This window comes from Osmerus mordax, chromosome 25 (genome assembly GCF_038355195.1).
Source record: "Osmerus mordax isolate fOsmMor3 chromosome 25, fOsmMor3.pri, whole genome shotgun sequence".
Taxonomy (NCBI): Eukaryota; Metazoa; Chordata; class Actinopteri; order Osmeriformes; family Osmeridae; genus Osmerus; species Osmerus mordax.
In genome coordinates, this window is record NC_090074.1 from 1,926,113 (window position 1) to 1,953,200 (window position 27,088).

General features: G+C 48.7%; 2 protein-coding genes across 5 annotated transcripts; both read right to left on the bottom strand.

Moving 5' to 3' along the window:
• Nucleotides 1-2,473: 2,473 nt before the first annotated feature.
• Nucleotides 2,474-19,724, bottom strand: LOC136933377 (RNA-binding protein Nova-1-like). Of its 2 annotated transcripts, none has more exons than XM_067228698.1 (4): nt 19,562-19,724; nt 10,954-11,097; nt 4,928-5,094; nt 2,474-3,819 (listed from the first exon to the last, which is right to left on the bottom strand). In XM_067228698.1, the coding sequence occupies exons 1-4, from the start codon at nt 19,722-19,724 to the stop codon at nt 2,797-2,799; spliced, it is 1,497 nt and encodes a 498-aa protein (XP_067084799.1). In that variant the 3' UTR covers nt 2,474-2,796. The 2 variants fall into 2 exon arrangements, with proteins under 2 accessions (XP_067084799.1, XP_067084798.1); XM_067228697.1 differs by having other exon boundaries at nt 2,474-3,884; nt 4,921-5,094; nt 19,562-19,721.
• Nucleotides 19,725-20,543: 819 nt separating this feature from the next.
• Nucleotides 20,544-24,396, bottom strand: kptn (kaptin (actin binding protein)). Of its 3 annotated transcripts, none has more exons than XM_067228703.1 (11): nt 24,100-24,396; nt 23,721-23,803; nt 23,539-23,623; nt 23,130-23,184; nt 22,765-22,843; nt 22,562-22,635; nt 22,340-22,446; nt 21,918-22,059; nt 21,661-21,796; nt 21,172-21,345; nt 20,544-21,025 (listed from the first exon to the last, which is right to left on the bottom strand). In XM_067228703.1, exons 1-11 carry the CDS (start codon nt 24,308-24,310, stop codon nt 20,858-20,860), a joined length of 1,314 nt encoding a protein of 437 aa, XP_067084804.1. In that variant the 5' UTR covers nt 24,311-24,396; the 3' UTR covers nt 20,544-20,857. The 3 variants fall into 3 exon arrangements, with proteins under 3 accessions (XP_067084804.1, XP_067084806.1, XP_067084805.1); XM_067228704.1 differs by having other exon boundaries at nt 20,885-21,025; nt 21,172-21,385; XM_067228705.1 differs by lacking the exons at nt 22,562-22,635; nt 22,765-22,843.
• Nucleotides 24,397-27,088: the final 2,692 nt, after the last annotated feature.

Here is a 27,088-nt window from a genome sequence, read left to right on the forward strand (position 1 = left end):
GAGACCAAATCCTTGTTTTGTTTATCAATATAAACAGTGTTTATTTTCAGAGATAAAGTGAACAGGAGGTTTACAAAGAGTAGTCCGGGAAATATGTTTGCTGGTGCAATGCCATGCAGAGTTTAAACAAGTCAACTTGATAAGAGAGGTAAAAGTCAATTCTATAGCAAACGTGGCTTGACTACATTAATGACTTTTCAATGTGCGCTGGCAACCTTCACAGCCCTATATTTCGAAATCAGATTACAGAGCTCTGGTTGAAGACTATCGACACATGGGCCTAAATGCTTTCAAAACGCAAACATGAATCAGAATAGGATTCGATAGAGCAGGGAACGTGACAGGAATAAAACAGGGTTAAAAATGTGTCCGGCTTCTTACGGACAAGCAGAAACAGACTTCCAATAGTTCTAGGCTATAGTATCTCAAATATGCCCATCGTTAGTATAGTAAACAAAAAATAAATCATCACAAGACATCTCCAGTATTAATGCTCTTGTGGAGATACACCTGCTCTCTCTACCGGTTTGCCCTAAAACATGCTACGCATGTGTGCCGGTTTACAGGCCCATTTCTTGTCAAGATATGTAAAATAGTGTACTGTACAATATTGACACTTGGCTCACTAGGGACAGCCGCACTTTATGGTGCATTTCCATCACGTCTCACAGTGCGGTCTTGAGAGACCCAGTGTTTTCGGGATGAAAACCATGAATAGCAGCACGCAAATTAGCTAGGGTAATCTCCGCGAGACTACGGGAGACTGTTCTACGCAATCGCCCTCATTGCCGTTTGCCAAACACTCATCCTTATGTGATGACGATACATGTGGTAGCCTATAGTTTATGTTGCCTTCTTCCACTGGAGTTATCAAGCTTGTTTGGCTTTGGAGAAAGGAAGGCTGGACTGACCAAGTGTAGAAATAGGTCGTTTCCATTTAAAATAGGACTCTAATTGAGACAAATGTTTCACAGAAAACTGTGTTGTGTTTCACAGAAATAAAAAAGAGCCTGAATCTCCGAACTAGAAATCGGACTCAAACCAACTCCTTTTTATTAGTGCCTGTTGACTATCTGCAAGAACCTTGAATGTGAAACCACAATCGTGTTCTTCCTCACAGATATTGGTTCACACAGCATTTATTAACGTATCTGCTTTGCTGAGCCTCGTTCCCTTGGGAACACTCTCGCGGTAAGATGTTGCTTCAATGGAAAGGTGGTGTAGGCCACCTTAAGCTGGGTAAAATGCTGTCTTGCCTCTCGGTTTTTTGACACATGGTCCGTTGGGATGTAGCACGTCGCTATGTTTGCCTTGAGGCTTAATATCAACTGACAAACTGAAAAAACGGGGTCCATTCATTGAGGAGATGATGAGACAATGTTTTGGATCAGTGACTTTCAGGTGTCTACAAAGGCAGAAAAAGCCTTGTGCCACGGCAAACGAGAGAGAACGGTGTTACTGCAAATAAACGATTAAGACCGACATGCATGTCGTTTTTAACATGAAGTCAAGCCCGAAGGCTGAGCTAGATCTTGTAGAAACCTCTACTGACAGGACTATCACTTAATGTGGTTTTACAATCAAGGAGGGAGTGAGGAACAGTCTCCAAAGCAATCCTAATTTATCGGTTGAATGATACAGGAGATACAGAGATATCTTCTGTAGCTGTTATCCTTAGCACCAAAATGGGGGGTGTCCAACGACTACAAGTTTTGGGTGTTGTTTTTTTGTGGCCATGTGTGTGTGTGCGCTTAACATGTCAGCGGTGTGTGTGTGTGTGGGAGGGGGAGGGAGGGGTTGTCTGTGTGCCTGTGAGAGGCTATGCTTGATGTTGTGTGCATGTTAATGTGTACATTCCTGTGTCTCCTCTAAACTCTCTTGTTATATTCGACCCCTGAACTATACTCTCATACAGTAACTGTGCAGTTCTGACTGGGTACATTTCTTTCACTGCAACTCAGTGTTTGATCCTGGTAAATACAAAAAGAACAATAATACTGTGTTTACATTCAGATCAACCTGAATTCACAGGTTTCAATAATCTACTGGTGTTTAAATGAGACCATATCAATAAATAAAAACAATAACCAAATTCTTTTTTTTCCTCGATCGCGATATGAGCAACTCTTTAGACGTTACGTCATAAACTATAGAATTTCTGCTAAGAAATCAACATCTAGATTGCTCCAACGAAGGCCTAAACTGGCCTCGGGTGCTCATTATTGAACCTCTCCCATGTAAACAATGGCTTCTGCATCGTGTACAGCGAGCGAGGTGAGCGCTAAAGGAAAAAGGCACGAGCACCAGTTCTTCTGGAACCCGACGCTCTCGACTCTGTCGACGTCCGCGAAGCGAAGAAGACAACCGACAAAGGAAAAGAAGAGAAACTGAAAACGAAGGAAACCGAGGAGCAGATCCAGCAGAGAGGTTTTGAAAGAGGGTGAAATCGCATGGAGTCACCCTCCCTAGATCTGCAGCGTGGCAGTGGACCAGTTCAGCTTTACTCTGATCACCCGTCATCAAAAAGGACTCGACACAACTTTTTAAAAAACACCAGGACTTCAGTCCCTAAAAACACATTCACATTATCACACACACTTATCTTGATATTTCTCATCCAGGCCCTCTTCTTTGAGATCCTCTCTTTTTAATACTGAAATATTGAACGGATATTTGGACATTTCCTCTTCTTCTTTTTTTTTTCTTTTTTTGAACTCCGTGACCCTCTTGATTCCATTCTCTTTCTCTGTCTCCATCCCTCTTTTTTCTCTCCTCTTCTGTCGTAGATTTTTTTTTTTACCCCACCTTCTGTGGGTTGGTGGCACGCACACCCTGCTCATACGTGATTCGCTGGCTGATGAGATACTGGGCTGCTTGCGTCGCCGCGGGCGACCCCGTTATGGTAACTTTACGGTTCCGTGTGCCGGGGATGAACTCTCCCTTTTTGGAGATCTGGATGCGTGCGCCCGTGAGCTCCTGGTACTCAACCAGTGTCTTCCCACCCTTCCCCAAGATGGCCCCCACCAGGTTCTCCGGCACGGCGATCTCCACCACGTCCTTGGCCCCGTCCGCCAGCTTCTCCGTGGCCAGTAGGGACGACGCCATCAGGGGAGAGGAGGCGTTCAGGTAGCCGTTGGAAGCCCCCGTGGCGGCGGCCAGCGAGCCCAGGGAGAACCCTCCCAGCCCGGCCGCGGGGTGCCCGCCTCCGCCGGACGCGTCGCTGGCGTAGGAGGCCAGGAGGTTGGCGGCGGCTGCCGCGGCGGGGTTAGCGCTAGCCGCCACGGCGGCCAGGACCCCGGAGGCGGCGGCCGGGTTGAGGCCGAGCCCCAGCGTGTTGGTGTTGTAGCCGTAGCTGGCCAGCGTGTTGAGGGCGGACGTGATGGCCAGCAGGTCGTTGCCGGAGAAGCCGGACATGGCGGCAGGGAAGGCGCCCATCCCGGCGAGGCCGGCCTGGCCCAGGAGGCTGGAGGCCGTGGCGGCGGCGGCGGCGGCCGCGTTGGGCATCACCTCGGCGGAGTTGGCGTAGGGGGAGCCGGTGGGGTTGGAGTTGGCCACGGGGCCCGAGATGTTGGAGTAGGAGATGTTGAGGCAGCTGCTGCTCTGCGGGTCCTCCTGGATCTTCTGGACGATGATCTCCACCGCCTTGCGGTTCTGCTCGGGTTCCCCGCTGATGGTGACCACGCGCTCCTGCAGGTTGATGCCCTCGGGCTTCTGGGACAGCTGCACCCAGGCGCCGCTCTGCTCCATCACCGCCTTCACCGTGGCCCCGCCCTTACCGATGATCAGGCCCGCCGTGCTGTTGGGCACGATTAGCTTGGCCTGGGGAGAGAGAGAGGGGGGAGGAGGAGAGACAGTGAGTGACACAGAGCAATAGAGAGAGAGAGAGAGAGAGAGAGAGAGGGGGAAAGAGAGAGAGAGATACATGGAGAAGGAGAGAGAGAGAGAGAGAGAGAGAAGGAGAGAGACAGGGAAAGGGAGAGAGAGAGAGATCTCTCACTGACTCATCTAACTTCCCTCGCCTCACTCTTTACTCTGAACTCAGCGGTTTGTTAATCCTGGGGTTTAAAGTGCAGCTGCTGCCCAGCGTTGTCTGACTGTGGAGGGCAGCGGGGTAAAAAATAACCCCCTGCCCTCACACTTAAGTGACCCTGCCAAGACCCAGGCAGTGGATCAGACCTGCAGAAAGACCAGCCTCTGTTGAACAAGGCGTGCGGGTGCTGGCGTGACCGTGATTCAACGACTCCACCCCCAACCGCTGGCCATACCAACCTGAGATGTGCCTTTGTACGATGTTGTGAGATGAAGGGTGTGTCGGTGTGGTGTGGGTGTGGTGTGGGTGTGGTGTGGTGTGGGTGTGGTGTGGTGTGGTGTGGGTGTGGGTGTGATGTGGTGTGGTGTGGGTGTCGGTGTGGTGTGGTGTCGGTGTGGTGTCGGTGTGGTGTGGTGTGGTGTGGTGTCGGTGTGGTGTCGGTGTGGTGTGGTGTGGTGTCGGTGTGGTGTGGTGTGGTGTCGGTGTGGTGTGGTGTCGGTGTGGTGTGGTGTGGTGTGGTGTGGTGTCGGTGTGGTGTGGGTGTGGGTGTGGTGTGGTGTGGTGTCGGTGTGGTGTAGTGTGGTGTGGTGTGGTGTGGGTGTCGGTGTGGTGTGGTGTGGTGTGGGTGTGGTGTGGGTGTCGGTGTGGTGTGGTGTGGTGTGGTGTGGTGTGGGTGTGGGTGTGGGTGTGGTGTGGTGTGGTGTCGGTGTGGTGTGGTGTAGTGTGGTGTAGTGTGGTGTCGGTGTGTGGCGGTGTGGTGTGGTGTCGGTGTAGTGTCGGTGTGGTGTGGTGTTGGTGTGGTGTCGGTGTGGTGTGGTGTAGTGTGGTGTAGTGTGGTGTAGTGTGGTGTGGTGTCGGTGTGGTGTGGTAGTGAAGGAGTTGGCCTCGCCGCCTCACCTGTTTGACGCGGTCGGGGTTGACGGTGGTCTGTGGCTGCATGATGCTGACCGGTTCAGTCTTCTGAGCACTCTGAGGCATCTCGCGGACTTTCTCTGCGATGAAGTTGTGGACGCCATTGAGAGCCTCGACTGTACCCTGTATCAGACACACTCTCTCTGTGGTTCCTATACAGGAGGGGGGGGGGGGGACAGAATTACAACTAATGACAACTTTCCTTCTTTGTCATGACACTGAAACGCAACAACGTGAAAGTGTAAAAAACAATTACATAATGAAAAGTAAATGTAATTGTCCAGTTAGTCCCACAAGGTTTCATGTACCAGCTAAGGGTGAAAAAATTTAAAGATTTATCAGGTTTGATGACACAATTTCTTTATCTTTACCCCCATCAACAATAGCTCTGTGGAGGAGAAAAAAAAGCTACTTCAGTGACAAACCGCTAGCGGACAAAAGATTCCACTTTAATGATGTAACCCTTTCACAGCTCTGGAATTCTGGGATTGGCCGCGCTCAGCTTGTCTCCACCCCCCCCCCCGTCTCCCTCCCCCTCCCCCTCCTATAGACCTCCAAAGAGCCTCCTTCTCTCTTCAAGGCTGCCTTTATGCCCCCCAATACTCCACCACCACCCTTGTTGGCCCTACCGGAATTCCGTTGCCATGGTTAAGGAGTCGCGCCGTGGAAACAGGTGATGCAACAGCGCGCCCATTCTACAGCCTGCAGGCTTCTCTTTGACGCTCTCTCTCTCGCTCTCTCTTTCTCTGTCTCCCTCTTTCTCTATCTCTATCTCTCTTTCTCTGTCTCTCTCTCTTTCTCTCTCCCTCTCTCTCTCTTTCTCTCTTTCTCTCGCTCAATCTTTCTCTCTCTCTCTCTCTCTCTCTCTCTCTGTCTCTCTCTCTCTCTCTTTCTTTCTCTCTCTCTCTCTGTCTCTCTCTCTCTCTCTCTTTCTCTCCTTTTTACCCTTACTCCCCTTGGCTTGCTCTCTCCCCCTCTCTCATACACACACACACACTCAATCCCACTGACATATCTCACATTCAATGTGAAGCCGGGAACAAGCCCTCGAAAGTCAAAATAACAAACAATATCACAGTGAGCAACAATCCCATTCAATCCCTCAACCCAATGGAACTAAAATTCTATCTAACAAAGTGGCACATGGATCATTTTCCGTTGGCAGAGTCGGTCGTCATGCCCCAACTCTGGGGAGTTCTCTTCTAACAGAAAGACCAGCTGGCCAAAACTCTTCTTCTGGTTCTGGGCAACACCACTCGAGTCCTGGCCGGACCCAATCATGTTCCAAGCCTTTATAATGTCATTCCATCTCCTCTTACCGGATTGGGTGATACACATCTGTCCCATGAGCACCTGTCAACGTTCAGGAAACGTCTATCAGAGTTATCAAAACACTCGGGCCTTTCTACTGGACGGGCTCCAAGGAGAGCATTATCAAAACAGGGATTGAGTTTCTTGTTCGCTTCCAAATCTGTGACCCTTCGATACTGGACATTTCCAAGGGTGGATATTCAAGCGTACTGGGTGACATTTTGACCGGGTGCTGTCAGCCGTGCTATGCACAAATGCAACCCAATACACCAGCGTACATATTCACACAGCCTAAACACAAGTATTACTAACTCTTTTGGAGAACAGAGGTCTTCTACATGCAGTGAAACATAAAATCCAGAGCGAAACCAAAATACTGTTAGAACTATGCACTTCTGATCCATGATCTATTTGCTTCGAAAGTGCTACATTTGCACATTTCTTGCGATAAAAGCATCTGCTGAATGTATACAATCTAAATGTAAATATAAACACACACTAGTATATACACTGGAGAGAGCATGGTGAGTTTCTGTCCCTTTGCCAAAATAACCGGTTTTGGAGCGAAACACTAAGTACTTCAAAGCGTAGTCAGAGACCGCAATAAACAGAGGTTCCGTAGAGATGATTTGGGCAGGGTGTACTTCCCTCAAGATCTCCAGGAGTACTAGACAGCATTATTAGGCAGGACGGTACTGTAGGATCTGATATGTGAGGCTAATAAAACGCAGCATAACAGTGTCTTTAATCTTAGAGGAGGGGTTTTGGCAAACCATCCTCTCTCTCTCCCCATGGAGGAGGAAGAGAAGAGGTAGTTCTGGGGTCCTGTGGCTCCTTTCCAAAGCCTTAGACTGCACTTCTATAACTGTGCTGAGCCGTAAAGTGCTAACGGCCACACTATCTGCTTTTTCGACCACTAAAAGCCGTCCTCATCAAAGCGCTTCATTGACGTCGCTTGGCTTGACGTGACCTCCGTACAACGGAGGCCCCCAAGTTCTCTCTCTCTCTCCCCCCCGAAACCGAACGGTGTCGTTTTGCAGGGTGAGGTCACGCGTTGTGCTTTCCGGATAATCGGAAACATCAGGCCTCATACTTGGATGACATCATTACTATTTTATCAGTCCGCTCAGAACAGTCAAGAACATTTTATATGTTGGCTTGGCTCTCTGCTGGAAGAGGAGGAGCCTGGTGTTTCCTGGAGTTTGTTGAGCTGGGAGTGTGTGTGTGCATGTGTGTATCAGCTCAGTTTAGGGGGAGGCAGTCGAGGTGTGTGTGTGCACGTACAGTATGAATGCATGAGTGCGCAGTACGTCGTACGGGGGGGGGGGGGGGTGGTGTTGCTACAGATCCTCTCATGTAACAGAAAGTGGGTTGGGGCCTGAGTGTTACTAAGCAAACAGGAAAACAACACTCTGGAGGGTCGGCCCGACCCTGTGTCGTCTCACTCAGCGTGTACTATCAGGAACTAGCACTGTCAGAGAAGCAGAGGGAGAGGGAGGGGGGGGAGAGAGAGAAGGAGGGGGGAGAGAGAGAGAGGAGGAGGGGGGAAGAGAGAGAAGGAGGGGGGAAGGGAGAGAAGGAGGGTGTGTGAGAGAGAGAGAGTGAGCGAGAGGAAGGGAGAGGGTGAACAACAGATAAAGAGAACAAGAGAGAGAACAAGAGAGGGCGAGAAGGAGAGTGTGAGAGAGAGAGAATGAACGAGAGAGAGCGAGAGAGGGTGAGGGAGAGAGAGGGAGGAAGAAACTTGGCGTGTTTGGAAGCAGCCTGAGTGCAGCTGGGCCGGGGTCACGTCCAGAGAGAGATTCAAATGGGCTATTTCTGTGCCCCCCCCCTACCCCCCCCCCTCCCTGTCCCTCTGTCCTGGTCCAGTCACACACGACCGTGCATCATCCACACTCTCCACTCCCTATCAGCGCTCGTCCATCTCAACCCCCTCTCAGTGTGAGGCGTAGAGATCCCATTAAGGCCTTCTTCCCATTCACACTGGCTTGTCTTACCCTGACGGATGGGAAGACTGGAGGTGGGTGGAGGTGGGTGGGATCTTCCAAGCAGAGCTAACCGAAGCTGAATGGATTCCAGTGTGTGTGTGTGGGGGGGAGTGCTGGTCAGTGCTGGTCTCCTACAGTGTCATTGAGATGCAGGTAGAGTAAGCAAAGGAAGGGCAGAGAGACAAACATAGGCTGCACGTGCCTGTGTGTGCGTGTGCATGTGAGTGTGTGTCTGTGTGTGTGTGGAGGGATGAACCGCATGTGCACCGAATTAGCATGACATGTTGTCACAAGTCTCCGCTAAGAGAGGTGAGGAGGGAGAGCCAGAGGAGGAACAAACGAACGTGCTGGAGCCTAAAGAGCCACGCATTGTTTCTCCCCAACACTCCAGGCTCTCCCCAACACTCCAGTCTCTCCCCAACACTCCAGTGTCTCCCCAACACTCCAGGCTCTCCTCAACACTCCAGTCTCTCCCCAACACTCCAGTCTCTCCCCAACACTCCAGGCTCTCCCCAACACTCCAGTCTCTCCCCAACACTCCAGTCTCTCCCCAACACTCCAGTCTCTCCCCAACACTCCAGTCTCTCCCCAACACTCCAGGCTCTCCCCAACACTCCAGGCACTCCCCAACACTCCAGTCTCTCCCCAACACTCCAGTATCTCCTAAAACACCAGGCTCTCATCCACACAGGCTGACGAACACCCTGTTATTCTCAGAGAGGTCTGAGGGGAAATTATACGATGCGTTGAATTAAAATCCATCAACACCGCGTCACGGATTAAAAATAACTATCAACGTTTTGTTTTCTCTGTTTCTCTGTTTCTCACTGGGGATAACAGGTGCGGGGTGTGCAGCTGCAGAAAGGCCTGATGTCTGGATCCCGGGTGTTTATGGGAGCTGCGTTTCTGCTGACCTCCGAAAATGTAGTTCTAAGTCATAGTGCCCTGTTGTAGTTTCATTTTACTTTCAGGGAAGGGGGGGTGGGCATACTTTAACACCATCCAATCAGATCCCTGCCAGCAGCACCCTCTCCCTGAACTCTATCAGTCAGTCATCAGTGTAATGAAAGGGGGAGGGGCAGAGCAGGTGGTGGCCTATCAACACATCAATGACCCGACCACAGAGAGGGTAGAAGGACACAGCAGCACAGAGAGGCTCAACTGTCCCCAACTGTCCCAAACTGTCGCCCCCCTGAAGACAAGGGGTGTGCCTTCTCACTCGGTGACAAGTTTCACTGGTTCTGTTAGCTCCAAAGATTCGGATTCAAGAAGAGATTCTGTGCGTGGAGCTTGGAGGAGGGGAGGAAGAAAGAGATGTTTGTGTGTTCGTGTTTGTTGCCAGAGTTCTGTGGCCAAAGCCCAGTCAGAGAATCATTCATCATGCTTCATTCTTGTTTTAAAACTTCTGGCCCATGTCTGAAGCAGTTTCATGGTTTTCAGCAGGCAACAGTCAGCTAAGGAAGGCTCACTTCAAATGCGCCGATCGCCACGTTTCGTCTAACAATAGGGGACAGACCTTTCTTCCCTGTCAGAATCTAGGATGGCATTCAGAGGCTAAATTGAGTCCAAGAGAGCCATCTTCCTCTCTATAATCGTTGGTTTAATTTATTGCTCAAGGCCGAAGAATTAACTAGAAGCTTATATTAAAAGCCTGTTAATAGTATCTGTGTCTGTGTCTGTGAGTAACCTCTGAGAGCATGTCGTGTTCTTGGGGCTGGCTCTGGCCGTTTGCTCCTCTTGACGATGATGAACTGACACTGAAGCTGAGTTGCTTAACAAAGCGGGATCGTTTGGTTCTGTCGGTTATCACAGCCGACATCTGGACCTAATCAGGGGAGGACGGCCGGCGCACCTGTTCTCTTTCAGATGGGACCGGGCTCCTCCGGGGCATGAAGGACAAAACAGCATCATTTCTTTGACTCGCTGTTATCGGGGGACAAAACGCTTCCTCATCCGGGGGGAGGGGGAGGGGGAGGGGGGGAGGCATCCAGAGGGGCGTGACCTCCATCAGGAAGGGGTCACTTGCGAACATGAGCGACCCCCATCCCCCACCCCCCCCCCCCCCCCACACACACACACACCATTTATGTTACAACCATGTTTAGCGTGTTCAGGGCCTTACTGAGGCACTGGTGCTTTCCATGTGCATTAGATACATGCCCCCCCCTCCTTTCCTCCCTACATCCCACCTTCCCTCCCTCCTTTTCCCCCTCCCCCCTCCTCCCCCCTGCACTCTCCATCTTGAGGTAAAATGGCAGCCAGACAGCTAAAGGAGGAAATTGATTAAATGCAGTTCTTGCATTGTACCAGAATGAAGAATGATTGTTCTTCTGGGGGAACACAAACACAAATAAATTGGATGGGCTCCATGCTTAGAGTTCAGCCAAACAGGAAGAGGAAGAACTGGTATGTCTGCGTTGTGCTTCTGGAGTCGATACTAGATATGGAATCTGCACACAGCCTGCTAAGCTCTCCAGCTCTGGGTGAAGCCTTCAAGACAGAACCGGTTTGGCGCTTAAGTTGGGGCAATCCAACTGCAGCAAAAGATGGGGTCTGTTCCACTCACTCACTCGCACGACACACACACACACACACTCGATGACGTCGTCGTCCGACGTACACACAGAGCTGCCTTCACGGCGTTGTGACCTCCTGCCTGTGTTACCTGTGTGAGCCTCGACACGACACACAGCTTTCGCCCGGCGTTCTTACCTGGGTAGAAGTCTTTGGATTTGGACAGCTTGATGGTGGCGCCGGTTTCTTTCTGCAGCTGTACAATGGTCTGGCCGCCCTTGCCAATTATAGAGCCGGCCGCATAGCTAGGGATCAGCACCTTCAGAAAGTACTCGCCCTCCTCTGGGGGAGAGAGAGAGACACAGAAGGAGAGAGAGAGACACAGAAGGAGAGAGAGAGACACAGAAGGAGAGAGAGAGACACAGAAGGAGAGAGAGAGACACAGAAGGAGAGAGAGAGACACAGAAGGAGAGAGAGAGACACAGAAGGAGAGAGAGAGACACAGAAGGAGAGAGAGAGACACAGAAGGAGAGAGAGAGACACAGAAGGAGAGAGAGAGACACAGAAGGAGAGAGAGAGACACAGAAGGAGAGAGAGAGACACAGAAGGAGAGAGAGAGACACAGAAGGAGAGAGAGAGACACAGAAGGAGAGAGAGAGACACAGAAGGAGAGAGAGAGACACAGAAGGAGAGAGAGAGACACAGAAGGAGAGAGAGAGACACAGAAGGAGAGAGAGAGACACAGAAGGAGAGAGAGAGACACAGAAGGAGAGAGAGAGACACAGAAGGAGAGAGAGAGACACAGAAGGAGAGAGAGAGACACAGAAGGAGAGAGAGAGACACAGAAGGAGAGAGAGAGACACAGAAGGAGAGAGAGAGACACAGAAGGAGAGAGAGAGACACAGAAGGAGAGAGAGAGACACAGAAGGAGAGAGAAGGGGTCAGAGCTTGTAAAGAAGCCCCCCACAAGTCACATACACCCCAGCAGACACAGGAAAACAAACCTGGGTCGGTTGCAAATATTTACATTTAGTCATTTAGCAGACGCTCTTATCCAGAGTGACTTACAGTAAGTACAGGGACATTCCCCCGAGGCAAGTAGGGTGAAGTACCTTGCCCATGGACATAACGTCATTTGGCACGGCCGGGAATCGAACCAACAACCTTCTGATTAATAGCCCGACTCCCTAACAGGCAGCCATCTGACCCCCATATCCGTTACTCTCATGCGTTTGACAGAGGGGACTGAGTTGCGTTTGATTTGTGCTGCGGGTCGGCCCATCGAGGGCACAGGGCAACATAAAACAAGCGTCCTTTCGAGTTTTTGTGAGGGTTTTTCCCTTCTCCCACATCACTTCCTGTCACATTCCTTCTCCCACATCACTTCCTGTCACATCCCTTCTCCCACATCACTTCCTGTCACATCCCTCCGGTTCAGGAGAGGAGTCTAGAGAGGGGTTTTACGTTTATGTGTGTGTGTAATTCTCGAGTTAAAGGGGTCCCACATTTTCATCAGAGATCGGTGACACGTTACGCGTTCTGTCCCAGATTTCCTGCGGAGGAAAAAATGCTGGCCTCCTTTCTTGTTCGCAGAGATCTAATTTTAACTGTATCTCTTTCGGAAACCCTCTGACAGAACATCACAGTGAAGGTTTTTGAACCGAGCCAGGTGCTGTCTTCACGATCGATCCTGAAACCCGACAGACATCTGCGCCACAGGAACCCCGTGGGCCAACAGCATGATGCAAGAAGCAAAGTCGCTCGCAGGCCACTATGTATGGACGACACGTAAAAACAGTCATATGGTTGCAGTCCATTAAAGCTAACATGGGGGGGATCCTGGGCGACGAAGAGGGATTGACGAGAGCATATGCGACTCAAATCCTTCAGATTTGTTTGACTTGGAGTCTGCCAAGACAGAAAAAATCTTCTCCGTTTCGGATTCGGGGCTTCGCAGAGCCTCTCCCCCTTCCATGACTGACACCGCCGCGTTGTCAGACGATCGGCTAAAGACCTAGAAGGCCAGTCACTGCTCTCAACAGACTGAGCTCCCCCTCGATGCGTAGGAGCTAATCAAGGCTTCATCGTCTCTGAGGTGAGTGGTGTCCTAACAAGGTCCTACAGAGTGACATGGCTAATCCAGACAGAACCAATCAGTCCGCTGTGGGTTTGGACCCGGTCCTAATTTTGAAGAGTGCCTCCCTGAGTGAGCCACTTAAGGCATCACTAATCAACACAGACACCGAACACCCATGATCAGATAAGGGGGTGAAAGAAAAAAAAAAAACACGTAACGTTTGGTAATATCGGTTCAGGGTGTGCAGGGTTGGGTAGGAGTCTGCAGCGAGGGTTGGTTTTTGTATTTGTTTTGTTTTTTTTCTCCGTCGACCGTACACATTCCCCTTCTACATCCGTGTTCCTATGGAATGATGTCACTCCAAGATCTCTCCAGCAGGCTCACTGGCAGAGAGGGTGACGTCACTCTGTTTGAGCTCGAACGCCCAGGGACGTGCTCGTGTCAGGACTGGATGAAAACCCGTAACCAAAACACGTACCGTGGCACCATCAGCCCCGACCAAAATAGAAAGCAACAAAAGACCTAATTTGTTTCTTCAAATCGGGTGCAAACAAACGCCACAGGGTCTTCGGGTGTGTTGCACGCTTGCTTCCCTGCAGAGGGCTTGGAGGGATACACAGATGTATGGGGGTCTTGTCTCAGGGCGACAGGAAGGAGAGATGAAGGTCCACAACACTTCCACCTCCCTGACGGCGTCTTAGCCTGACTGACTGACCTCCTCTAATGTGCTCATTAGATCCACATCATAACGAACATGGGCACTGTGACATCGTGGGATTTCACAGGCAGTCGACACGTCGGTTCTGCTCAGGGATCCATTAGTATGCCTGTCATGTCACACTCGGATATTCACTGGTGGGATTAAATAAGACGGTCTGGCGGGTACGACTTGTTACTACGGTGAGGTAACCGTTCCTCAGATTTCGGGTCGTTCCCGATGTCTCGCGATCCCGCCAGTCCTGAGGACAGTGGCGGGGTCGGAAGACGCATTCCGCTCAACGTGTCACTGGACACGTGAACGTTCATCATCTTCAACTGAAATGTTACGTCAACAGGACAAGACAGTCGATGTGTTTTGTTGTAAACGATACTAAATAATGACAACGCCTCCCAAAGAGGAATTTCGCCGCCATAACCCAGCTAGCACCTATTCTAATGCCGTCAGACCCTTCTTCAAACCGAGGTCCCTTCCCGTCTACAATATTCGGCTCAACAGCCATCCGTTCCTATTCAAGACACGAATGGCAGTAAGTGACCTTGGTGGAAAAGTAAGGACTGTGGTTGAGGCTCAGACATTGTGTTCACAATTCAAGGGGACTCTTTTCTCCACGGTCAGAGAGTCGAAACACAAGCGAGGTTCAGCCCCCGAGTGAACAAAAGAAACTGTGGAGTCTCGGAGACCAGTTAGCCGGTGGACATGAACCTCCCTCTCTACCCTACGTTTCTCCAATCCAGAGGAAGCCCGACAGGGGGGCAAGCAGCTGAGATTCCCTTCCTCTGGCCTCGGAGCACAGTTCCGCTGTCATTAGTCAATAATTAATTCCCTCCTAGTGTCTGATATCACAGTAACAGGTTTTAATGGCGTCATGTGGTAGAGTAAACATGACAATCTGTTGCTGCAATCCGCCAGGGAACAGGGGAAAACAGCGAACACATTGGGGGAGCCAAGACACTCGGGGGGGGGGGTGTAAGTTCAACCCTCCCCCCCACTACCACCACCAGCACCACCACCCCTATCGTACACTGCCGGGGAGGCTAGGAGTAAAATATATGGTCAGAGAGACAAACCTGTTTAGTGGAGTCACTCAAGGGGGGTGGGTTAGGAGGAAATGCCTTGTGACCATCCCCCCTCCTCCTCCTCCTCCTCCTCAGTATCCCTCAGAATACCCACTCTGCATTTCAATAGACCAACCTGCCACTGACAGCGGTGAGGACGGTGGAACAAAACGGGCATTAATGAGCCGATGAGACTCACGCCGTACGAAATGCCCCACATAAAGAGTTTCACACACGACGGCGTATTCAACAAGTCAGAAACACACCGAGAAAAATACATAAAAAAAGAGAGAGGGAGGGAGAGTAAAAAAAAAAAAAAAAAGGATTCTTACCCATTCTGAGATCTGCTGGTTCGAATCCTCTGTCAGATCTCCATCAATGCCGGGGCGCAATCTCAAAAGGGTACCTTAACGTTACGCTAGGCATAGGTGCAATGGTGGCGTTGAGGAATGCGACTAGCCAACCCGATTTCGCCGAGGTCTAGATACCTCAGTGAGAGGGAGAGAGCAGCATTCACCACAGCATCCAAGCCATCTCTGCAGCTGGCCCGAGCCTCAATTGTCTGAGAAAATGCTAATGCGTACGCTCAGTGTTTTCAGAGAAAGACGCCACGCATTGTTCGAGCCCGCACCGGTTTGAAGGGGGGGGTCTTCCCTGCTGCCGCATCACCCTTCTCACTGCTCTCATCCATATTCATCGAGTGGCCGTCTGTCTGCAGTGGCGTAGCTGACTGACGCCTCGCCCGGCCAATCAGCAACCTCCGCCCCCTGCCGCGTCATGCCCCCACACCCCCAATGCCTGTCCTTACTGCCTGCCCCCACCCCACCTCCGCCCCCCTCCGCCTCCCTCCCCCCCATCTCCCCCAAAAATTGAATTTTTCTCTCTCCCACTCCACCTCTTTTGACGCAGCTCTATAAAGAATAGCGAGGCCGATTCACGTATCTTTTGGGGTGGTTTTTGAAGTGGAAAAGGACGGGGACGTAGCGAGGGGGGTTGCATGTGTGTTCGGAGCGTTGCAGGGTGACCTTGAGTGGCGGCTGCAGAGGTGTGTGTGTTTGTGTGGACGCCGCGAGTGGATGATGAACGAGGTGGAGGAGGAGGGCTCGTGGAGCGCCCGCCTGCTGTACGCCGCCCCACCCCCCCCCCTGCCCTCCTACCTTCTCCCTTCAACCCCGCCCCCCGCACCCCTTCCCTCGCACCGCCATGTTGGAGAGGGGTGGGGGGGAGGGCGGTCGGAGGAAAGGGGGTTGGGGGGGGGGGGATTGAGGGGCTCATCAACTACTGCAAATGGCAGTGCCGCAGAATGGTGGAGGGGGGGGGCGACGAAGCCAATCACTACGCCTGTAAATCTTCTATAGAGAGCGCTATCTTACGTGCGCATGCTTGTGTGAGCGCGCGTGTGTGTGTGTGTCGGTGCGTGCTGGTGTGTATATAGATGAGTGGGGTTTGGCTTCAGTCAATAGTCATTTCCAAGGAGCATCCAGAATCCCATGTCCCAATTTTAATAGGCGCTTTCATTATCTAGAAGGATTTCCAGTCTTAGAAGCTCAGCACTAACTGGGGTATTTACAGGTGCACATCCGCATCTGGGGGAATGTGTTGCAGTAAATCGCAGCCATAAACCAATCACATTCATTGTCTTGCCTAGACTCACTGGTGAACATAGGCATTGTTTCCCTTTTGGCCTCTCTCTCTTTTCTATCTCTCTTCATCTCTATCTCTCTCTCTCTCTCTCTCTCTCTCTCTCTCTCTCTCTCTCTCTCTCACACACACTCCATCTCCCCTCCCCTCCTCATTCACTCTGCTCTCCCTCCCCTCCCTTCTCTGTCTCTGTCTCTTTCCCACCTGGTTCATCTACAGTCTACTCACGTCACATAGCTCTGCAAGGGCACCTGTGTCCTTCTCACCAAAAAAACACCTGCTCATATTCCTGTGCCAAGGTTTCCATTAGTAACATTAGCATATCACAGCTAATTCTTCTGATACATGGGTTTGTATCCAGCACGCTAGCCAGTAACAGGGGCCACGGGATATGGGCCAATTACACGTAAAATTTGCATGAAGCAACGAGCAAAATATACGTTTGTGTTCAGCAGAGAAGGTGTACAGCTGATTCAGATAGGGGCCGGGTGCGTTTGTTTCAACTGACGGCGATCTGCCGGTGATTCTCAGATATGTGATGTGGACAAGCCTGTGTTAGAGAACGGCCTCTCTCTCTCCTCTTTGTTATGGTAACAGCCCGTCATGTTATTGATCAGGATGGACGATGTGATCGATATCAGATGCGGTCAGGAGGTGTGCGTTCCTCCCCGTTGTCGAAGATTATCAAATCATTTTCCTCCATCACCACATAAGATTAATTTTTACAAAAGTACAGATATCGAGTGCTGCACACACCGAAAGGATAGGGCTAATACAATTAGGTGGGTGATTGTATTAAACCAAGCGTAATGAAAGAAATCTTGCTTCCTCAGTTCATTGTAGTAAGAACGTTCCGGCATTCCGTCACCTCTATAGGGTGTGCATTCCCCTGCTCTGTGTGACATCACACCGACAATCTCACCCCTGTCACGCAAAGGAGCGAGCACAAACACAAGTCTCGCACCTCGTCAACGGTGCGATTGGCTGACACAACCCGACTGGAGATGGATCGCATCATGTTTTGCTACTCTGTGTTTGCCTATTATATGGTTTCTACTTAGGAGCGCGGGGCTCGGAGACCAAACCAGGGCCAGTGATGAAGGGCTCGGAGACCAAACCAGGGCCAGTGATGAAGGGCTCGGATACCAAACCAGGGCCAGTGATGAAGGGCTCGGAGACCAAACCAGGGCCAGTGATGAAGGGCTCGGAGACCAAACCAGGGCCAGTGATGAAGGGCTCGGAGACCAAACCAGGGCCAGTGATGAAGGGCTCGGAGACCAAACCAGGGCCAGTGATGAAGGGCTCGGAGACCAAACCAGGGCCAGTGATGAAGGGCTCGGATACCAAACCAGGGCCAGTGATGAAGGGCTCGGAGACCAAACCAGGGCCAGTGATGAAGGGCTCGGAGACCAAACCAGGGCCAGTGATGAAGGGCTCGGAGACCAAACCAGGGCCAGTGATGAAGGGCTCGGAGACCAAACCAGGGCCAGTGATGAAGGGCTCGGAGACCAAACCAGGGCCAGTGATGAAGGGCTCGGAGACCAAACCAGGGCCAGTGATGAAGGGCTCGGAGACCAAACCAGGGCCAGTGATGAAGGGCTCGGAGACCAAACCAGGGCCAGTGATGAAGGGCTCGGAGACCAAACCAGGGCCAGTGATGAAGGAGCCAGAGAACGATGGGGCTTCCAAACTCCAGACACGTCTTGTTCCACAGCTAGGGGGAACTGAGTCATTAGCAACAGCATCCTGTATGGTGCATCTTACTAGAGAAACATGCTGAGGAACATTAGTGCTTGAAGAAGACGTGTGTGTGTGTGTGGTGCAGCATCTGGGCGTCAGGCGCAAACGTGTGTGTGTGTGTGTGTGTGTGGAGCAGCATCTGGGCGTCAGGCGCAAACGTGTGTGTGTGTGTTGCTGTCACTGTTTTGCAGTGCCGTTTCCACAGGAAATCCAAACGACATCGTTTGTGTTCGGGCGTAGGATAAGGCGGGGGGTTTGGGATGAAGAGACAGTTGATGTTATGGAGATGTCGTTGTCTTTCTCAACATCTAGTCATGGATGATGACGGCCGTAATTCATCCAGCCACAACATGAAACACACACACAAGCCCATGCTGTCACAGTTATGAGAATTCAGATTTCTACAAACTAAGAAAGGGAGTGTAACTCATTGTTACAACAGAACACCTTTTCACAAACAGCACCTTGCGGAATTGAAAGGGATTCAAGTTGGAGACATAAGCCTTTCTTGAAGTGTCATTCTACCACATTATTTAGGGTACTAACAGCAATATTGTATTTTAAAGCGTATTCTAAGAAAGTAATGATGCCGACAAGGCCATTTTTGTGTTATTATATTATATTACTCAGGCTCTTAAACAGCTGCAATATTGCATGTTATAGTACAGCCTTATGATGCCAAGAATTACCAAATTTGCGGTGAAAACCCATTAAAAATCCTTTCTACATTGTGTGACTTTTAAAAACAAATTGAAGACTGCTATTCAAGCAGGCTTTTAGTTAGTCAAGGTTTTTTTATGGTTGTTTGTTATGTTTTCTATTTACCATTTTCTTGTATCTTAATGCCGAGTTGTATATTGAATTTTGTTGTGAAGCACTTTGTGATTTTTTACTGTGAGAAGTGCTATACAAATAAACTTTACTTACTTACTTAAAAGAATGAGGAGTTGGTTTATAACCAAGGGAGCAACGATTTATAGTTTTCCTTGGCAGTATATATATAAGGCCTACGTACTATCAGAATTGTAATCACTACACCATTGATGTGCGTAGCTTGACGACGACATCCGTGCTTTCCTCTCCACGCAGAACATCGTGCAGGATGTCCAGATGTGCACGTGAAGGGTTACTGGGTTCGGAACTAACATTGTTGAACTGACAGTGTCTTGACTCAGAGGAAAGTGCTATTTGTTTTCGTTTACTGTGTTGAAACTTGTAATGTAGGTCAAGTAGGCCTATGTAGGGATGTGCAGACCAGTATAGTCTTATATCATTCAGTGGTTCTGATTAAAGGATGATTTTGACATTTTGAACGCGATAGCTTGTAGAACATATGATCATTCCATTGGGCGCCCAAAACGACACGATCCATTCAATACGGCCGTTAAGACATATCTTCTAGAAAGAAAATATTGATGGGAAATGTTTGTAAATGTTTATAGACTGATGACAAGTTTATGTATATTCACATCATCAGCAAAGCCCCTGTGACAAGAGGCACTGTTTGACTTAAGCGCATGAGACAGTGTTGATAAGACACCGATGGACAAGCGGCTATTTGATTTCTCTTACCTCCAACGTTGGTGCGCTTGGTACAACAGGCCTCTTCGGCTGGAGTTTCCAGTGGCCGTTTTCGGGAGTCCGGGAGATTAGTATCCATGTGTGGCTGTTGACTGTGATGATGAGGAATCGAGAATACACCGTTTTGTTCAACTGCTCCACCGGCCATCATCATTTTCAGACCTGACCAGTTAGTCGCCTAATAAATATGCGTTATTCCACGGCGCGCTTTTCACCACATCACAGCGACTTCGAGTTCTCTCGAAATTGTCAAGTTTTTTGTTCTTTTTTTTTTGTGCCTCGAAACGTCTTTACCTTCTCTCTTCACCGGCACAAAGATGACTCGAAACAGTGCATTCGGTTTGTCTTGTTCACGACTCGACTGGTGTCTTACGGAGCGTCACAGAAAGCTAAATATAAAAACCCACTGAGAGAAATGCATTCATTAACGCGCTCCTGACACTTCAAAAGCTGTGTTCGTTCTGGTAATTGTTCTCAGGCGAGCCTATTCATGCGCAATCCCTGAATGTCTTTCAAAGAATAATGCAGTGTGTGCGTCTGTGGTAACACGATGAACTATTCAAAAGGTAAACATTATTTAAGATATGCGCAGGGGACTACTGAGAATATTTTTTGTTATTATTTTAACGCCATCTTCCGGGATGTGGGAAGTCTTCGGAAGGTCGGTAACGGAAAAGTGCGGCTGTTGCTATTGTTGTCTTTGTACTCGTAAGTGGGGGAAATATTCTCTGAAATCTCAGGAGTGGACCACACTGCCGCTGACCGGTGAGAGGCGAGCCTGACGGTGCGACCAGGGCATCTCCGGACGGTCGCTGTCAAGAGCGCGAGCTGACGTCACATGGACTCAATTCCATGAGTGAATTTAGCCGTTTTTCCCTGTTCGGTTAAAAAACTTCCAAGATAGATTACACTTCTAGCAAACATTTTTTTTTTTTTTTTTTTAATAAGCCCGCAATCTCAATCATTTGTCGTGTTGTTGGAAGTAGGCACTAGTGTTTTATTAGATTTTTTCTGCACGATAAATCAATTAATTGGAAAGACATTGCAATATTTTGGCAACACTGTCAGCAATGCAAGCACATGTACCATGTACATAAAGATTGAACTTAAAGATTCATGAATCATGATCCTAAATAACATCATCAATAAATAAACATTTTTTATAATGATACTGATTCTCAAAGAGGCGTGTAAAACTCCAGCTCTCTCAGGCATCACTGAGAGTCAGCACAGTTACATATAAACTGTAGGCAACAGAATGGAGGTCTCAACTTGAGATGGAAGTCTCTATATCGATGGTGGCTCTATAGCATCCAGCTCCTTATTGGCTGCAACATCACTCTCCTCAGTATAGTATATTAGTGTGATTGGCTGGACCTCGGACGCAGTCGTCAGAATGGAAACTCTTTGAGCCAATCGCTGGAGGACGAGATCTGCTGTACTGGTCAGACTATGCTAGTGAGATGAGGGGAAAAAAGTTGAAGACAAACCATACAATATCTCTATACGCTATCTTAATATATACATATATGCTACTCTATTCTTTTGTGGAGGTGTGCTTTGATGTGTAGACTTATGCTCAAGCCACTATGTGTGTCTACCTGTAATATGTGCAGTCCTTTCAGCGTTAAAATAGCCAGCTCCTTCAGCCCGTCGCCCGTCAGGTCCAGGTAGATGATGGACAGCAAGGGGCTCTTGAAGCTCCGCCTCCACTGCAGTTGGAACTGGCCCGTGGCCCCTCTCATTGGTTGCTGGAACTTGTAGCAGAGCAGCTCCTGAATGGCAAGAATGTGTTTGGATCACAACTCCAAATCCCTGACCAATCAGTGAAGTACAGGAACTGAAGGGTATGCATTGGTATGTATATTGGACGAAATCTACATGAAAACAAAAAGCCTTCAAAGAGCATTTAACTGCAGATCAAGAGATTGCAAGTTCAAATCAGCCCTTCCGTACGTTGCTCCGGATAAAAGCGTTTGCCAAATCCAAACACATCACTGACATCCGCGCGCACAAAGTGACGTGTGAACAAGACAGCACACAGACTCACAGAGCCTCCTTCCTGCAGCGATGAAGAGCTGCGCGCTCACCTGCCCGTGGGTTCCCAGGAGAATCTCCCTCTGCCCGTCAAAGTCCAAATCCACCGTCAGCGCGCAGAGCAGCGCGTCGCTCTGGTCGCTCCCCGCGAGGCACACGGGGCGAGACACGCCGCTCTCCTGCACGTCCCTGCGGAAGACCGGACCGCGTGACTCGATCTGCAGGCACACGCTCTAACCACTAAGCTGCACCCCCCCCCCACGTGTGGTCTCCCGGGCCCTGGACGAGCCCTGCGGGGGACGGCTCTCACCTGTACACCACGGCCATCTCGATGGTGCTGGTCACCAGTAGGTTGTACCCCTCGTGGGGAGAGTCACTCTGGCAGGGGAGAGGGAAGAGCAGGACAGTGGAGATGGGACTGTCCTGCTGTATACTCCAGCTCTGTAGTACCTCTGACACACACACACACATGAGCACACACACGTGAGCACGCACACACACACACACCAATGTAATAATGCGTACACTGCATGCAGACAGTTAGGGTTTAAAATCACAGCATGAGAAAGAAAAAACCCTGTGGGTTGATGGGTGGAGTGTATGAGCGTGTGTGTGCGTGAGGATGCGTGTGTGTGTGTGCGTGTGCGTGAGGATGTGTGTGTGTGCGTGTGCGTGAGGATGTGTGTGTGTGTGTGTGTGTGCGTGAGGATGTGTGTGTGTGTGTGTCCTCACCAGGCCCTGTCTGGTCCACCAGAGCCAGACCCACACAGCCGTTCTGACAGCCGAAGGCAGACAGGCGGCGGTCTCCTGGGATACTTAACACATCCATCCACAGAACACTGCAGAACACACACACAAACACACCGTCACCGTCACCGTCATAGGGTCATTTAATTAATCATACCATATCAACTTCCACAAGCCCTGCAGAACTGGACAGAGAGACAGACTAACTTGCTCGGTAGTTTCTGCAGTTCAGGGAACAGCTTCTCCACTGGCTGCTCCTCGAACTGGTGAAGCGAGGCATTCTGGGAGAGAGAGTGTCAAATGTTTGTCAGAGCGGGAGTGGATTCGTCTCACGCTAAAGCAAACTTTTTCCCCCCCAAAAAAAACGTTTTCATGAATTCAAGATCGATCGAGTCCGAGTCACACGTCACCTCTTTGTAGAGGTGGATTCTCTGGTCGTGACCACTCAGCAGAAAGACGGTCTCGCTGCCTGCATCTCCACAATGCACCCTGAATCAGGGTGACATCATACACAGGCTCTTTATGCACCCTGAATCAGGGTGACATAATACACAGGCTCTTTGTTTCACAGATCACAACGGTTTGAATCCAAAAAGCATAAAACTGTCATACAATCAGACGTTTTCAAACAGTCATCCAGTTTTCCAAGCACACACACAACCAGAAACACCACTTCAGCAAATGTCGCCAATACGGAGCGGTTTCAGTTGATAAACACTGAATCGATTTCAAAACATGGGGTTGCCTTTTGACAGGTGCGGTTTGAGCGACTCACTCTGTGTGGTAAAGCTGGAACGGAGTGAACTGCAGCTCCAGGTTGAGACAGCTCTCTAGGGAAGGAACACACACTCTGCTGCAGTAACATGTAGAAAAGAGGGCAACAGCCCTGGGAGTCAGGTGGCTGAGCGGTTAGGGAGTCGGGCTAGTAATCTGAAGGTTACGGGTTCGATTCCCGGCTGTGCAAAATGACGTTGTGTCCTTGGGCAAAGCACTTCACCCTACTTGCCTCGGGGAGAATGTCCCTGTACTTACTGTAAGTCGATCTGGATAAGAGCGTTTGCTAAATGACTAAATGTAAATGTAACTGCGTGTCCAGCTAAGTATTTCTAATTCTATATACGACAAACAATGATGTCCAATTATGTGAATATAAATATGCTGTCACAACACGACATCTGACTTACGTGCAATTGACTCCAGGTTGAACTCAGAACCTGGTTCGTAATCGCAATAAATGTTGAGGAACGGAGTTGCTTTGTCGCCAGAATCCTGAGGAGAGACGAGGCTTTCTATTAGGCCTTGTTTGTTGTGGTGAAGATACTCTGCTTGATGCATGAGGAGATGGAGAGGGGAGATGTCTGCATACCTTGATGAAGGTGATTCCCACAACAAGCCCTCGGTTTGGTGGAGACTTGGTGAACGCATCGATTGATACAATCTCAGCGTCAACTGGAGAGATAATTAAAGGTCAATATAGAAACTTCTTGTACGTTTGATCTCCCTGCAGCTAGCCGTTATACAGACAGTAAGCTACAGTGTGCACACACACGCACACGTGTACATAAGTATCTTGAATAGTGGTCTCTGGCTTGAGGACCCTACTGTACATTTCCATTATCAAATGCACACAAACATTATAGTGAGATATAATAACAAGATTTTCTTCGACATGTGATCACTTTGAATAGGCTACTCGCTTGCCATAGCTGATTGCAACAAGAAAAGCTGAATGGACTGGACTTCACCTGGTATGTAAGTGAACTGGACCTCTTTGGCAACAGGTCTGATTTTCTGTAGTAAGTCTTGGTACTTGAAACAGACTACTTTGCCTTTCAAAGTCGCAGCCAGTAACTCCTGTTGTCCTGCCTGGCAGAGGCCGTACATGTTACTCTGAGTCAAAAAACGGCTAAAACTGTCCTCGGAAAAAGGACACGTTTCTTTCGCTTCGTGCAACATCCCAGAGATTTTTTTCACTTATTTTATAGTCCGATTATGCAAGAATTTAACAACACATGCTCCGTTAGCGAAACGTCTCTTTCGCACATGATAGATCAAAATCACAACATCCGTGTTTGGGAGGGACTATTGGGAATTCAGGAAATTGTTGAAACCGTATAACCAATTATCTTACAGATTTTTTATTGACATGGTGCGTAGCCAATTGTTAAAGTAATCTAAATTCAACCAATCAGACACAGAGGGAAACCGGCTGGAACATTAGCGGAAGAAGATTGGTACGAACATCTTTCGTCTATAACTAACTTAATTTGAAATATTGTTTATATCATTTTTAATAGTACAGATATGTTTTTAACCTAGTATTTGAATATTTAGTGTTTCAATTAATAACATAATACGTTAAGGTACATAAAAATCTATTAGGACCGAAAGAAGATTGATCCACAAGAGGGCGCCACCACGCCATCACGCTGCAGTACAGTTCAGCAGGATGGATGAGCACTACTGGAATGGGAGGTTTATTTTGAAGTAAAGTAATATTCCGTCTTTAATGACATTATGTCTGTTAGCACCTGACTTGTAGCTAGGTATACAAGGGGTTATTAAATTAACCAAAAATTAAGAGCATATTTTCCTTTGTGCCTTTCATAGTGCATTCCATATAAACCTAATAGTCCTCATTTCATTGTTTGAGTCATTATATACAAAAATGTTGAACTAGTTGTCAAAATCTGTCAAGCTAATTTTACAAAGTTTTTTAAAATCTTTTTTTTCCTGAAAATGTCTCCTAAATTGAACCATTTCTCTCAGGTGAATCTCAGCTTTCACTAAAGAGAAGGGGTGTGTGAAGTATCAGTTGCAACCAATGATAAGCCCCTTCTCTATAATCACTGTCAGACCTGAGTCCCATAAACCCCCACTTTACAAGCACATATGAACCAAGCAGGACATAGTGTGTACCATTTCTACAATACTGTGACACAGAAATGGAAGGTCAGCGTTGAGGAAGAGGGGTGAGGGTGCGGGGAGGAAGGGGACAAGACAGAGGAAGAGGAAGAAGAGGCCAAGTACATAGGCGGATCCCTGATGTTGTTGTTGCATGTTGTACTGCAATATTGTTTACCGTTGTGCACAGCTGTACCCAAAGGGAGTTTATATTTGTTATAAATAAGGGTGTATTTTTTCGTTTGCACAATGCTATGAACAAATTAGAATTGCAAAGAGCATATGCAGTAAAAATGTGAAACATACATATTCAGTGTCTTGTACTCATTGACCTCCCTAAATACAGTAATGTGTAACTTTACTGTATTTTTCAAATGGCTGTGCAAATAGTATATAGTGCTGTCTTGAGCATTTTCAGGTAGTGTCACCAAGATCTGACTTTTTTGCATTGAAAAACATTTACAGAGTAAACTGTCATAATGAAAACATGACAAAGCCATTTGACTATCTTGTTCATAAACAATGGTGTTGGGACTTTTCATCTTGATGACACTGACACTTTCATTGACATGAATACTTGCTTTTGAGGAATGAGTTATCCATTTTGAGCAAGTGACACGCTTTTGCAGGTTATCAACTAGGTTTTGCAGTTTGTACTAATTGTTTTGAGAACTGCATTAACTGTTGTGCAAATGTAAATAGTGATGTGAGAAATGCACCAAAGCGACTGAGAAAAACTGTAATTGAATCTGCATCAAACGTTTATCAAACTGACTGAGAATTGTTAGTTAACGTGTGCACCTTCTCTTCAGATGTACTTTGATGCTTCACAGTTAGAATATGGCTAAACTTAAAATTTTAATGAATTACAAGTAATTGACCACGCCACATGTCAACGCAATATATGTTTAACGTTTAGGCTATGTCAGCAAAACCATGTTACAGTTAGCAGTAAAACTGTCACAATAAGGACGCGAGATTTAACTGTTGACGTGATGGAGACGTGAAATCGTGACAGTTTCAGTGTTACTTTCAGGCTTACTCTCGAAATCTAAACATCAACGTTCCTGCGTCAGAGTCGACTGGACAGAGAAAAAGGACGTCCACTGGACTCGTTGGCCCTTTTTCCCAGTTCAGCACTAACTGTTCCACGCACCCAGTTCCCCTAATACCACCCAGGTAATCTCCACCCCGAGATTACTGTCCAATGCAATCAGTCACCTACACTGTCACCTCAGACACCATCCCCTGACTCATCACACACACTCACACACACACACACACACAGAGAAAGAGCGAGAAGCACAAAACGTACACACAGAAACCCCACAGACAGAGGAATGCAATATGAAAATCCAGCACAATCGCTTTTTTGGGGGTGAATTACAGGAAGTTTCACTAATAGCATGAGACTGTAGTGTTTGTAGGATGAATTGCGTGACAAAATATAAAGCAAACCTTAAGTAAAAAGCTACAGACAGACAGAGAGACCGACAGAGAGACAGACAGACAAATAGGCCGACAGACCAACCGACAGACAGACAGACAGACAGACAGACAAATCGACAGATACAAAGATACAAAGATACACAGATACACAGATACACAGATACACAGATGCACAGATGCACAGATGCATAGATAGATTCTTCCAGTATTGGTGAGGCCAGCTGGTGTGCTCAGACAGGCTGTGAGAAGGACAGAGTGGTGGGGGTTGTTGTGCTGTGGGCTTGCTGGTTCACCAGGTACTGAGTGTGCACAAGAGATTAGGATGTGTGTGTCTGCATGTGTCTTTGTGTACTAGTGTGTGTGACTGGTGTGGTGTGTGAG